This window comes from Myxocyprinus asiaticus, chromosome 34 (genome assembly GCF_019703515.2).
Source record: "Myxocyprinus asiaticus isolate MX2 ecotype Aquarium Trade chromosome 34, UBuf_Myxa_2, whole genome shotgun sequence".
NCBI lineage: Eukaryota > Metazoa > Chordata > Actinopteri > Cypriniformes > Catostomidae > Myxocyprinus > Myxocyprinus asiaticus.
The window spans coordinates 14,556,922-14,571,129 of NC_059377.1; the positions used below are offsets into that span (position 1 = coordinate 14,556,922).

General features: G+C 38.0%; 1 protein-coding gene across 1 annotated transcript; it reads left to right on the plus strand.

The window, feature by feature from the left end:
• The first annotated feature begins 10,829 nt into the window (after positions 1-10,829).
• LOC127425458 (MARCKS-related protein 1-B-like) lies at positions 10,830-13,461 on the plus strand. The gene is made up of 2 exons (XM_051671483.1): positions 10,830-11,123; positions 12,164-13,461. The coding sequence occupies exons 1-2, from the start codon at positions 11,037-11,039 to the stop codon at positions 12,686-12,688; spliced, it is 612 nt and encodes a 203-aa protein (XP_051527443.1). The 5' UTR covers positions 10,830-11,036; the 3' UTR covers positions 12,689-13,461.
• Positions 13,462-14,208: the final 747 nt, after the last annotated feature.

The window sequence follows — 14,208 nt, forward strand, 5'->3', positions numbered from 1 at the left end:
CCATTAATTAGATTTAGCCTCTGTCAACTAAACTTGAGCTTATCTCTCTCCCCAGAAAGTCCACATCCGGGCAGCCAAAGCACACTTTTCACTATCCGAGTGTTTGGGATATAAAATCACAGCTCCATCATTTAGATGCCTGCCTTGTCTCCACTTCGGCCCTCCATTTTGTTTCTTTGTGTTGTGGGTGGAAAGGGATACTGTGTATTCAGCATGCATACTATCTTATAGTCAAGCTGTATTAAAGCAGTGTGTCAGCACTGTTTCTTTTGCATAAATAGCCCCCTCTTCTTTTTACACTATCTTCATCATGGTGAGTCTAATAGGGCGTTATTATGGGCAGACAAAATAAGCGACAGCTGGGTGTGAATGTGTGTGTGGGTTTAGTAAAGGGGGGATGTGCGGTTCAGTAGGGCAGAGCAGGCCCACTGGCATTGCAGCTGCAGCGTTACTGGGTCAGTGTGCCATCATGCTATTCGGCATCACTGTTCTCTCTCGCAGGAGGTAGCACTTCACTGAGTTACACAATTCTGTGTCCACAGCACTGTTAAACGGTGAGAAATAAGTGCAAATCCTTTTTGACACGTGAGCGCGCCACTGACATTATTACTATGACAACAGCTGTAAACAGGTTTGTTTGTGTAGGCTGCACAAATGCAAATACAGAAAACACACTGCTTAATTTTAATTTCAAAACCGGGTTGGCACGGTTGGTATTCTTAAATGTCTCAGCTTTGCACTGCAGCTTAGACACTTTTACAAATGAAATACATTACATTAAAAAATAATTTAAAATTAATGAATTACATTATTATTAATGAAGATCTTTACATTTTTAAAGAAAAAGTGAGTAAGGCTGGCCACAGCAAAACGATGCTAGGATGTTGAGGGTGGTTGACAGGGTAGTGCTATGTGGTTGTTTTTAAAGTGCTCTAATTGGTTTTTAGCACATTTCTAGGGTGGTTTCTAGGGTGTTCTGGGTGATTGCTACATGGTTTCTAAGCATGTTACTAAGTGGTTGCTAGCACAAACCCCTAACCCTAATTATAATCAATAATATTAGCACCACTATTAATAAAAAGCAATAACAACAATCTTGATTTATATTCCTCTCCATTTGTTCATTAGTATCTTGCTATAAATAATGCTATAATATTAATATTTGTTATGCACATTGTTTTGGATCAGTTGTAAATGCGGATGTGTTTCCTATGAAAGCTCATTCACTTCCTCATGCACTTGTATGTGCATGTGTGTGGGTGAAAGTATATATGTGGGGAGGGAGCTCTTCCCCATGCAGAAAAATAAAAATAACCTTTTTTTAACATGTAAGTAGATTCAGCCCACGTCCTCACGTTTCTCTCTTTTCCTCTCCCAAATCTAGCGACAAACAGCAGAGGACTAACAAGAAGGATGGGCAGGAGAAGCAAACCCATTAAAATCAAGTGAAAAGCACTGGGGAGAAAGATGGACAAAGGGTAGAGATTTGGAGGGTGGTTGGCCTGTGCTGCAAAATCCATTCACCCCACTGTCCGTCAAAATGGCAGTGACTCAGACACAGTGGCTGGCCTGCACATTATCTCTTGACTCACCTGTGTCTGCATTGTGTTCCATGTATCAATCTTCCGCCTCAGGCTATTCATGGCACCGTCTTTACATGGGCAGAATCTAGTTAGTTCTGAGAATTACACTGTGAATACAGTGGTTTCATGTGGTGTGTGAAACCAGAGGTATGTGAGGTTTCTGAGCGAGAGAGACCGAGCCAACATTCATACAGTTTGACTCCCGAACTGTGCAGCAATTTTTACTATTCCCATTGTTTTCAATCATGATTTTCATTACCGTAACCAATTTTTATGTTTATTTTATTTATTTTTTATTAAAATCAGCGAAAATGAAAGGCAGTACCAAGGTAGTACTACTATGATGTATAAATACTCAAAGGAATATTCCGGGTTCAATACAAGTTAAGCTCAATCGGCAGCATAATATTGATTACCACAAAAGTTACTTTTGATTTGCCCCTCCTTTTCTTTTAAAACATCAAAGTGAGGTTCCAGTGAGGCACTAACAATGGAAGTGAATGGGGCCAATCCGTAAATGTTAAAATACTCACTGTTTCAAAAGTACAGCCACAAGACATAAACAATATGCGTGTTGATAACTAACTTGATTTTAGTGTAATAAAGTCACTTACAAACCTTTTCTGTGTAAAGTTATATTCAATTCTACAACTTCATTGCCATGATGATGTAATGTCAACAAACACTAAAACCCTTAAAATGACAGTAAAAATGCAGATTTAAACAACTTTACAGCTCAAATAATATATGCGTTTTAACAGAAGAATTAATGTAAGTGCTTGTATAAAATTATAAGCTTCACATTTCCACCTTTAAACCTTCCAAAAATTGGCCCCATTCACGGCCATTGTAAGTGCCTCACTGTAACTTTTTACTGATTTTTGCTTTTTTAAAGAAAAGTAGGGACGATTCGAAATTATTTTGTGTGGTAATCAATATTATGCCACAAATGCTGTCGATTGAGCTTAACTTGTATTGAGCCCGGAATATTCCTTTAAAAATTTGAATATATATATACACGCTACCGGTCAAAAGTTTTGAAACACTTTACTGAAATGTTTCTCATGATCTTAAAAATATTTTGATCTGAAGGCGTATGCTTAAATGTTTGAAATTAGTTTTGTAGACAAAAATATAATTGTGCCACCATATTAATTTATTTCATTATAAATCTAAAATTTTATTTAAAAAAAAAAGTTTTTGAAATTGATGACTTGGACCAAATAATAAAGAAAAGCAGCCAATAAGTGCCCAACATAGATGGGAACTCCTTCAATACTGTTTAAAAATCATCCCAGGGTGATACCTCAAGAAGTTGGTTGAGAAAATGTCAAGAGTACATGTCTGCAAATTCTAGGCAAAGGGTGACTACTTTGAAGATGCTAAAATATAACACAGTTTTGATTTATTTTGGATTTTTATAGTCACAACATAATTCCCATAGTTCCATTTATGTTATTCCATAGTTTTGATGACTTTACTATTATTCTAAAATGTGAAAAAAAAAATTATAATAAAGAATGAGTAAGTGTTTCAAAACTTTTGACCGGTAGTGTGTGTGTGTGTGTGTGTGTGTGTGTGTGTGTGTGTGTGTGTGTATATATATATATATATATATATATATACATATAATAAATATATATATATATATATATATATATATATATATATATATATATATATTTAAATGCAATAATAAGAATATCAAAATGGCCATCATTTTTCACATTGCTGTAATAAGAATTGAGGGGTGAAATGTGCCTTACTGTCATTGTGGATGAAATGTAAAAGAATCTTAATGACCCTTAAAAAATACTTAATTTTCTATATGCAAACTATCATTTCTTATTTGTTTCTTTTGATTTTGAAGTAAAATAAGACCAGGGCATTTTCTTGAGATTTTTATAAGAATCACCCTATATTTTCTCTGTGTTAACAGAACGCCACTGAAACAACACAAAACAAATACAAAGGTGTTTGCAATGTAGAGTGCCTGTCTTATTGTATGATGTGGCAGACAACTATAGTAGGTGTTCATACAGCACAGGTTAACCAAACTCACTCTCAAAATTTGGTTATGAATCCTAAAAATGTAAGGTAGTCACGTCAGTTATAGAATGCAGATGTCACTCTTGTTCATAACAGAACTCTGTGTGAATATTACCACATTTAGCACTGTAATACTGGACTGACAAACTGTATTCTGATGATCTGAGAATGTAGCAAGAGAGAAAGAGAGTAGCCATTTACAAAAAAACATGTATCTGTTCACAATACACAGAAAGCTTTAGCATTTAGCGTAATTTAATTCACAAAATATCTTCTCCATGCAGTAAACAAACAATTTTTCTTATTTGGAGATTGCAGTAAGACAGTTGCTCCACAGTCTCCATGATAAGAGGGCATGAGGACCATGTTAGTGGCAAGGAAAATCTGAGGTAGGTGGTAGGTAATAACATTTAATGTAAACAATACATTTACCATGCTTTGCTGTTTAAACAGTCAGCTTTATTGAGGTGTGGTCAGCTCTTGCGGAATGACCACGCAAATGCGCCTCTAATGTAATATAGGATCTTCCGCTCAATGAATAGCCTGGTACTTACTGAGACAGAAATGCCTGGGTAAATTTGATCTCGCTGTTTAATGGCTAATTGGCATATTTGCTGGAATTTGCACTCTGGAATTTCCCAGATACTGCTGACATGGCTCATCGCAAGGTGGTTACACAAAAAGGGAAAGTAAAAGCAGAAACTGACATTGAGAGATGTGACAAAGCGAAAGCCACACTCTGAGAGTAAGTGTTGCAATCATGCACTCATCAAAGGAATTCCCAGTGGATACTGTACCACGGAAAACACCTTAAGCTTATACCACATGTTGGTTGGTTTCCAAACAGAAGTGAGTTGTGTACCTGCTTCAACAGCATGAATATTTTTCCTCATTCGTGTGGGGACTGCAGGTGTTTTCCCAGCATCAATGTCAAAATGAAACTAACAGTGTGCTGGCATATTTAAATAAAACTATTACTATCATTGTAATTTTACTCTGAAGGGAAGTTGAAGCTGGGGGGGGGGGGGGGGGGTGTGCTCTTTTCTAGACAAAGAAACCATATTGTGACCACGAGTTGTCAAACTCCAAAAAGGTCAAAGAAGCACCATAAAAGTACCATAAAATATGTCAAGAATGCTTGTTCTTCTGAAACCATATGATAGCTTTCTGAGGGTATCCGACCAAAACAACATAATCTTGTGACAACTTGTAATAATTCATACGAGATGACGAAATTGTTAGATATTGTATGACTTGAAAGGTAAATAGTTTTTAACCATAAAGAGATCACCCAATCAAAAAACACAATTTCAGTTTGACACAATACAGGCATCAAATTTTAGCTAGCCCCCTATGCAACACTTTATTTTAAGAAAGGAAATGTCAGTGAACAAATTTAGTAGCTCATTCCATATCTATTTATGCAATACAAATGGCTGATATCCTGTAACATGTTTCCCTTGTCTTTCCAAAACCCTATTTTTTTCTTTCTTCCGTGGTATACAAATGCTATTTGGGTTAGGTTTAAGGTATGGGTAAGGGGTTACACTTTATTTTTTAGGTTTAGGTTTGGTTTTGGGGTTTAGGTTCGGGGTTAAATTTAGTACACAATTTAAGAACACTTGTTTAAAACCTTGATGTTTCTCTTCTTTGGTACACAACAGTGATTTTCCAATTAAAATATATTTTTTTTTAATTTAGGGTTTAGGTAAGGGGTTTAACTTCATGTTTAGGTTTAGGTTTGGGTTAGTCGTTAAATTTAGCAAAAATCGTAATAACTTCATTTGTTAGTTCGTTAATTTTTCCCAATGGAAGAAAAAGTGGTATGTTTTTGGATGAGCCATCTCGTACAATTATAACAACTTGTCACGAGATCGGGTTGGACCAATGTTATGTCATTATTGACAGAAAATCTCATCCTCTCAAATCTCATTCATGCTTCTACATATTCAAACTTGCCACATCGCGAATGGTTACAAGACACAGGAGAACCAATGCTGTTTGGCGTCATTGTCCCCAAAATCTTCTACAATGCATCAGGAACAAAATTTACCTGCAAGAATCTAAGGTAATTTTAACACAGAGAGCTGCATCAAGATGCACTTATAGGGCAGTGTGTGGTGCCCTGAACTTTGTTTATCCACCAGATACTTTATTATTGTGACATGCCAGACATGCAGGCCTGATGCGAAACATCTAAGAAAACGCCCCAGAGCTGAGTGACCTTCTGGCCTTTTGACCCCCAGCATCTCCACACGAAAGCTTATAGCTAAAGTCAAGATTATTGTCTTGCCTTCATCTTTGCCCGACTTGAACAGCTGTCTCTTAAAAAGCGTAGCCATATGGTCCCATTGTCTCTGAAGATTTTTATCTCTACTTACTGATTGATCATGGTAACCAGATTAAAGCAAAATACATGTTTTGGATAAAAAGAGAATGTGTTTAATGATACAAAACTCACCGGTTGTGTAGAAACTCACAAAACCACCAATAAAACAAACTGTAGGATGGCCCATCTTTCCTTTGTAACATGGAAATTCTCAAATGACTAGTAAAAGTGTTTGGTCAAAGCTTTGGTTCATTAATAGAGGAAAAAGGGATGTTTGTGTTGTCAGTGTGTCAATGTGTGAAACTGTATTGACTGAGTAATTTGAGATACATCGATTTATGAAGCAATACAATGCTACATCTTTCCTCTCTCTCTCTCCTCCCCCCACCCCGGCTTGTGATGCTCATCAGTTGCCTTTCTGAATGGAGAACAATAGGGCCTTTTGAGGATATAAATCTCACTCTGTGTTCAAGCATGAAATCTGGGCAACCAAACAAAAAAAGCCATTGAGTGTTGTGTAGAAAAAAAATCAAGAAAGAGATAAGATGCTCTATGTTGAGTATTGCAGAAACCAGTCAACTACCTCAAGGCCATATCTTAGAGAGAGAGAGATATGCTATTAAGCATCAGAAATAGAGAGAGTTTGGAGTGGGTCACGTACCTCCCCTTAATGTCCTCTCCTTGTGCTCTCACTTCTACTGGGGCGAAATTTGCTCAAAGGATAAGTGGAGCAACATCGCTGATTTTCTATCCAGACAGCTTGAAAGTTTAAAAGTGCAGTCCGTCTCAAAGTGATCGGCTCTCATACGCTGAGGGCCGGTACGTGACGTGTTCTGCTGAGTCATTGAGTTCCACCAGTGATCTTGCACTAAAAAACATAACCTATATAATTATCATCACCCAAACTGATCACACGCTAGAGCTCACATGGTCTTGAGATCATGCTGATGTTTAGCCGGAGTCTCTCGACAAACACACACAGACATGTTTTCAGTTATCTGGTCATCTACAATTGGATCTTTCGCTGTGGATGAAATGATTCCCTCCAAGATCTAAATGCAGATCTTACAAATCTTGGGTGCAGAAAAAAACACTGTGCTTGAAAAAGTTCAGCTATATGGGCAGTAGGACTGGGCGATATGTCTATTATTCACAAGTTATTTGTGATATTTAGCTGGCAATATAAAATTAGGCAATAATGTGAATGCAATTATTTTAATGTGCTTTTTTATTTGGCCATTAAGTTTCCTAAAGTTCTTCCTTGTCTCACAACTTAAACTATGTAAGGCAGATGTTTTAATAGCATCTCTGTCTGAAACCTCAGTTAAAGGAATATTCAGGGTTCAATTCAAGTTAAGCTCAGTCGACAGCATTTGTGACATAATGTTGACTACCACAAAATTAATATAGCATTTTCTTTAAAAAAAGCAAAAATTGAGGTTACAGTGAGACACTTACAATGGAAGTGAATGGGGGCAATGTTTTTGCTTGTGAAATGTGAAGCTTATAATTTTATAAAAGCACATTAATTCTTATGTTAAAACTTGTGTATTATTTGAGCTGTAAAGTTGTTTAAATCATAATTTTTCACAGTCATTTTAGGATTTAGGTTTTACGGCGTTAAGTCGCCATGGCAACAAAGTTGCAAAACTGGATATAACTTTACTCATAAAAGGTTAGTAATTGATTTTATCACATTAAATAAAATGTTAACATGCATATTGTTTACATCTAGTTGCTATACTTTTGAAACAGTGAGTATTTAAACGTTGACTGATTGGCCCCATTTCCTTACAATGTAAGTGAACTTTTTTTTTTTTCAAGAAAATGAGGGACAAGTCGAAGTAAATTTTTTTGGTTATCAGCATCATGCCAAAAATGCTGTCTTAAGCATTTGTTAATGCATTGAGCTTAACTTGGAATGTTCCTTTAATTTCCATTAATCGGTTCAAACAATTAATTAATTCAAAACTCTGACTCAGTTATTAATTTGTGCCATCACTAAAAAAATAAAATAAAAATTTCAGTAAGGCATTTTTCATATATTAAAATAGTAAATATGTAGGTAAATAAATTTTTTGGTGAATATAAATTAAATTGATTAATTATCATTCTTCCTTATGTTCATTTAGTGCAAAGCCATGGAATACATGCCTGTATTATTTCTAACTTTTTTTTTTCTTTTTTCTTTTTACTGTGTTTACAGTACATTTTTAATCTAATGGCTGCTTGGTTGAAATTATGGGTCCTTTAATTTGAATAAATCACCCTTTTAAGCCATTTCAGAGCATATCCATATTGAATATCACAAAAAGGCTGTAGGGGGGGGGGCACATATCAGCTCCAAAGCCTGTTTAAGCCACTAAGATCTGGGAAACTCTGAGGAATGTGAACTCTGCTCACTTGACCTAAAGGTCACAATGGTAACCACTGAGCTTACCAAAAACTCTTAGTTTGGTTGAGAGCAATTCTATCAGACCTCAATGTGTCATTTATTCTTTTCTTGGCAAATTTCCCCCAACCCTGCCCTGGACTCTTTAAAGGAGGCAGCATCTAGTTTCAGTTTAGTACTTATTGCTCGAGGGCAACGTCCCCCCCCCCCCCCCCCATTCACACCATCACTATCCTCCTCTTTTGCTCCCTGCTGTGGTCAAAACAGAGCTGAACAGTGACTGATAACCAGTTCTCACCTGTCCTGCCCAGTCTGATGTCCCTATCATTGGCATACCAACACACCTATTCACATTTATGTGTGAGATGTTGCTCCAGCTGGAGCTATTTGTTGTCTGGTCATGCAGCTCCACAGGGGTTGAAACACCAGCCCATAGAAAATCCTCCTCTGGATAAAAGGTGTGAACTGCAGGCCTCATTATGGAGGAATGCCCTCCAACTTTCAAATGATCAGGTGACAATAAAGGCCTTTCAACCAGCTGATTAGGAAAGTGGAAAGCACGAGTCTGACACATGGACGATGAGATGATGTGACCTGACCCACCATCAAGAATATGAACCACATCACAAAAGCTCCGGGCACAAGAAGCCTCCCTCCTTCTCTGCACTCCGTCACATCAAACCCAAGTTAAAGAGGAGACTATTTCAGTATATGAGCATATTCATTACATTCTCTCATCTGACACACACAAAACGTATTCTGCCCCGTTCCCTCCCTCCCTAAGGTGCTGACCATTTTAAGAAAGTAGCAAGATGCAGCTGCTGTGAAAAATTCTTCATGAGCGTTTGGATGCCTTGCATTCCTCTACAAACAGTTTAGACTTCATGTCATTTCACAAGGCCAAGGAGAAAAAACAGTGGGGTATGAGACAGAGAGGAGACAGAATAAGTGAATGGGAAGGAGAGACAGATGGAAAAGAGATTTTTGAGGTTAACTGATATATTACATGAGAAAAACATCTGACTTATCTTAAAAATGACTCTGAAAAGTGATCAATTACTATGTAAAACAGTAGTTGTCAAATGGCAGGTCGCAGACAGAAGAAGGGGTGGGCGTCCCCCAAGAATCTACGCCTCTGTCCATATTAGAATAACAAAATTGGCTAATAATTTTGTAATAATTAAAGTTCCCTCTTTCAAATTCATTGGTCACTTGGTAATTTGGATAATACTAAAAGGATATATGGCTCAATGTACCATGTGTAAGGCTTGTAAATCAAACTTATAAATTTACAAGATTATCATTTTTTCTATTCAGCCTATGTGATGGTGATAATTTTGCATATTGTTGGGCCTACGCAGGTCATTGTAATATTGATTCATTTCAATGTTCGATGCTAAGGACTTTTTAGTTTACTTCTGAATAATAAACTACAGTAGTTTCATACTGTGTTGGGCCGCCACTTGAAGTCCAATGTTAAATTTGGGTGCTGAAGCAAAACTAGTTGAGTACCACTTATGTAAATCATTTTTTTTTTTTTTTTTTTTTAAACATGCCTTGATCTTTAATTCCAGATAGGAATACACTCATGTGTTATTACCACAGGTACAAATAAGGGGGCCTGGGTAGCTCAGTGTGTAAAGACGCTGACTACCACCCCTGGAGTTCGCAAGTTCGAAACCCAGGGCAAGCCGAGTGACTCCAGCCAGGGAGTCACATGGGGTAACCTCCTCGTGGTCACCATAATATGGTTCTCGCTCTCAGTGGGGCATGTGGTGAGTTGTGCGTGGATGCCGCAGTGTGGAGCATGAAGCCTCCACACGCACTAGGTCTCCGCGGTAACGTGCTCAACAAAACCACGTGATAAAATGCACAGATTGACAAACTCAGACGCGAATTGTCCTCCACCACCCCGATTGAGGTTAGTCACTACACCACCAGGAGGACTTAGAGCACATTGGAAATTGGTCATTCCAAATTGGGGAGAAAAAGGGGAGAAAAAAAAAATCACATAAGCCAGAATGTCAAGTATACAGTGCAAGTTAATTGTAAATTCAGTTCCAGAGTACATATGCATACAGGGTGGGTGTCAGAAAAGTTGAAATTAATTATTTTGCTGATATAAAACAACACTGCATAAAGTTTAGTGTTGTCATGAGGATACTAATTACTACAGGGCACATTTACTACTGACAGGTCTCAAATTTTTAGGTGTACTTTGGATATATTTTCAATTAGATTGGAGCCCCATTGCGTTCAGTAACCAGAAAGATCAACAAGTCACCCTGTTGGTTCCCTCTTACCATTTTGATGCCATTTTCTATTTCAATGGAACTGATGAGGTAGCAAATAGAGGCGGGACACATAGGGGTCCAGAAGTGGGCGGTAACTTGTTCCTGATTGGTTAGACTTACATAGACACGCCCGTGGGCGGGGCCTTGGGTTATCTTGAAGTGCTGTAGAACTGGAACTGGTAGTAGTAGGTCGCCCTCGACGCACACGAGTGGAAGACAGGAGTGGATCATCTCAAGGTGTCCTCAAAAAGGAGAGAGAGGAAAAAAAAACTCAACTTCATTCGCACCTTTGGATGCACGCTACCCCCATTGGTCTGGATTATATTTTTTTTCCACCTACCTGAATTTGAGTTCTTTTTAATTTTACTTTAAAAACCAAACTGAACACAATGGGATCCCAGGCATCAAAGGGAGGAGTGGCTGTGGATGGGAAAGCCGCCGCTGCTGACCCGGCTGCCGTCAAGACAAACGGACAGGTAGGCAAAAGACGAAAGGCAGAAATTCATCTCACCCTCAGCGACACACCCACATCTGACCAACAAGTGCTTTTCACTGAGAGTAGCGAAAACACCGCGTGCGATTTTAGCCAGACGAATTAAGAAGAGCGTGTTGATTTTGATTCAAAAGACAGAAAGAAAGGGCTTTTAAAAATCGGTAATCACACTGTTTAAAAATAATACAAATCTGCATTACATCTCGCATGGATGCCATTTAGATTTATGTTTCGTGCTTAGTTATGAAAGTGGTTGTTCTCTTACATGATCACAGCATTTAAGTCTTATTTCGAGCGCTTGGAGACCGTGTTGTTGCCATGCGAGCTCCATTAATGTCAGTGTAGGTGGAGGATGCTGCACGTACTCACTATGCATGGGTTAACAGCAGGGGGTGAGATCTATCAGGAAGGAAATTTGACTGAAATTGGTATTTGAGAGTTTAGATTAGAATTAGAATCTTATTTTAATTACTTTGGTTTTGTTGGATGTTAATTCATTTGTTCTGTCGAGCGCGTGGACTAATTTACAGACGCGCGGTCTTTTAAGTCTAGACATAGGCGCGAGGGTCCACACTTGGTCAAGCTTAAGATGTTTTATGTTACTAAAAGGTTTCTCATCACTGAGTGTACTTATATTTTGTATGAATTTGTGAAAATGCTATTTTCATTTATAGCATCTCGATGGTGAAATGGTGAATCAGACGCAATGAAATTCTCCATCGTGCTTCGATCGGTCTTCGTCTTTTGTTTCGAAGCTGCTGTCTCGAGTCGCATTTGTTGTGTGTATTTTATATGACTCGGTCGCCCTCGCTCGGTAGTGAGTGGTACTGCAAGGCGTCACCTCGAAGACATGCATTATTTACGTGGCCGTCGACGTTTGAAGGGTTCCCCTGATGCATGCTGTATGTAAATATATGTAGGTCTATAGTATGGCTGTATAACAATGAATTAATTTTGAAGTGGGTTTCCTGATGTGAGAGTTTCATAAAAATTAATATAAATCTGAATTTCATCCTTTTTCAGGAGAACGGTCATGTTAAGACCAATGGTGACGTCAAGGCAGAGGGAGACGCTGCCACCACTAACGGCTCCGCAGAGGCAGCCAAGGAATCTGAGGCCGGAGCTGGCGATGCCATCGAGCCCGCACCCGCCACCGAAGCGGAAGCGGCAAAACCTGAGGGTGAGGCCACCAAGGAGACCCCCAAGAAGAAGAAGAAGAAGTTCTCCCTGAAGAACTCCTTCAAATTCAAGGGCATCTCGCTGAAGAAGAACAAGAAGAGCGCAGAGGTGAAGGAAGAGGCCGCCGCTCCGGTTGCTGAAGAGAAGCCTGAGGAGAACGGTGCCGCCGCTGAGGAGAAGAAGGAGGAGGAGACCAAGGCAGAGGAGACACCTGCCCCTGTCGAGACCCCCAAGGCTGAGGAAACCGCAGACAAACCCGAGGAGGCCCCTGTTGCCCCCAAGGAAGAGGCTGCTGCACCTGCTGCAGAGCCCACAAAACCAACAGAGGAGACCAGCTCAACACCTGCACCATCCGAACAGAAGGAGTGATTGTACTTCACAAAGAACTTTGTGAACTGTTTTTCCAAGAAAAAAATATATATATTTATATATATGTGTACATGTATACATATGTATATATACATGGATATATGTATATGTATATATACACATGTATGTGAAAAAAGACTCCTCGTGCCACTTTCTTCAAGATTAATAACAAATGACAGACTAGATTCACTAGTTCACTTCCCTGATAATGGCTCAAAGATCTGGAATTCCGAGTGTAGGCCGATACCTCTTGGAAATGGGATGTCAACACAGGAGTGAGTTGAGAGTTTGGGGACGGGATCAAGGAGAAGTGTCTTTGAAGCCCACCAGTGAATAAGATGCGATCGTACAGATGAATTGTGCAAGATAAACATCACCACATTCAATGACTGTTAAAAAAAAAAAAGGAAATTGAAAAAGACTTGCCAACTTTCTACATTCCTATATTTTAACCCAAATTTAAGTATTTTGTGGTGTATAGAGAACCATTTTAAATATCCAGAAGACTTTGTCTCGTTTGTTTGAAATCGCATTTTAATTTTCATCTTGGCTTAAAAAAAACAAACAAAATAAAAACACATTTGAGCTTGCTATGTTCACATTTGAAGTTTTAAAAGAAGCAGAGTTGTTATGTGTTAAATGTGAGCCTTGATCTGCTTTTTGGTCTCTGTAAATACATTTGACCAATTTTGTTCTTTATTTTGCTAACGTTTAAAGATGTTACTGGTTTTATTGTAAAGTTGATAACGGTAAATAAATGTTGGTTACCTATGTGTGGTCAGTTTGTGTTTTTCCTTCTCCACAGTGAGTATTATCAAGGGAAAGCCACTCCATACACCCATTATAATTATGTCTTTACACAAGTCATGCATAATTATCCCCACATCACACAGAGATAGAGTATGAGAAGGCACACTGAAAGTAAAATAATCTAGTAGTTCACAAGTCATTTATTTTTTATTTTGAATGCAAATGGCTTAATAAAAGTTTGAGACCATAATGAAATAATCCCATTTAAGGTCTAATACCAATCTAAAACGATCAGATATTGCATTTGGTAGAATATTAAGACCTAACAAAAATGTTCAAATCAAATAATCAATGGTGTTTTGTAATTATTATTATTTTAACATTCTTATGCTTCGTTTTCGCTAATGGTTCATTGAACGGATTTTATGTAGCAAAAAATGCATTGATGATTTTGCTTAGCAAGAAATTATGCATTTTCAGTGATTAATGATGACGGTTATGATTATTTTCATATACTTCTAATAATTTGCCTGTGAAGGATTTCTCTGAGGGAGGATTGTTAATTCTTTGGTCGATCTAGCGATTAATTTACATAATTTGACAGTTAATTCATGGCTGAATTGCTTATATTCTGCTGTTTTTCTCTTTAACGGTCATTGAATGAATAATGATCGGAACTTATGTAAATATAAAAAACAAAAACAAACAATGAAATTAATTGTATGTCGTTGTCTGTCTGCTGTTGGTAACGGCTAATGTAACGTAAGCAT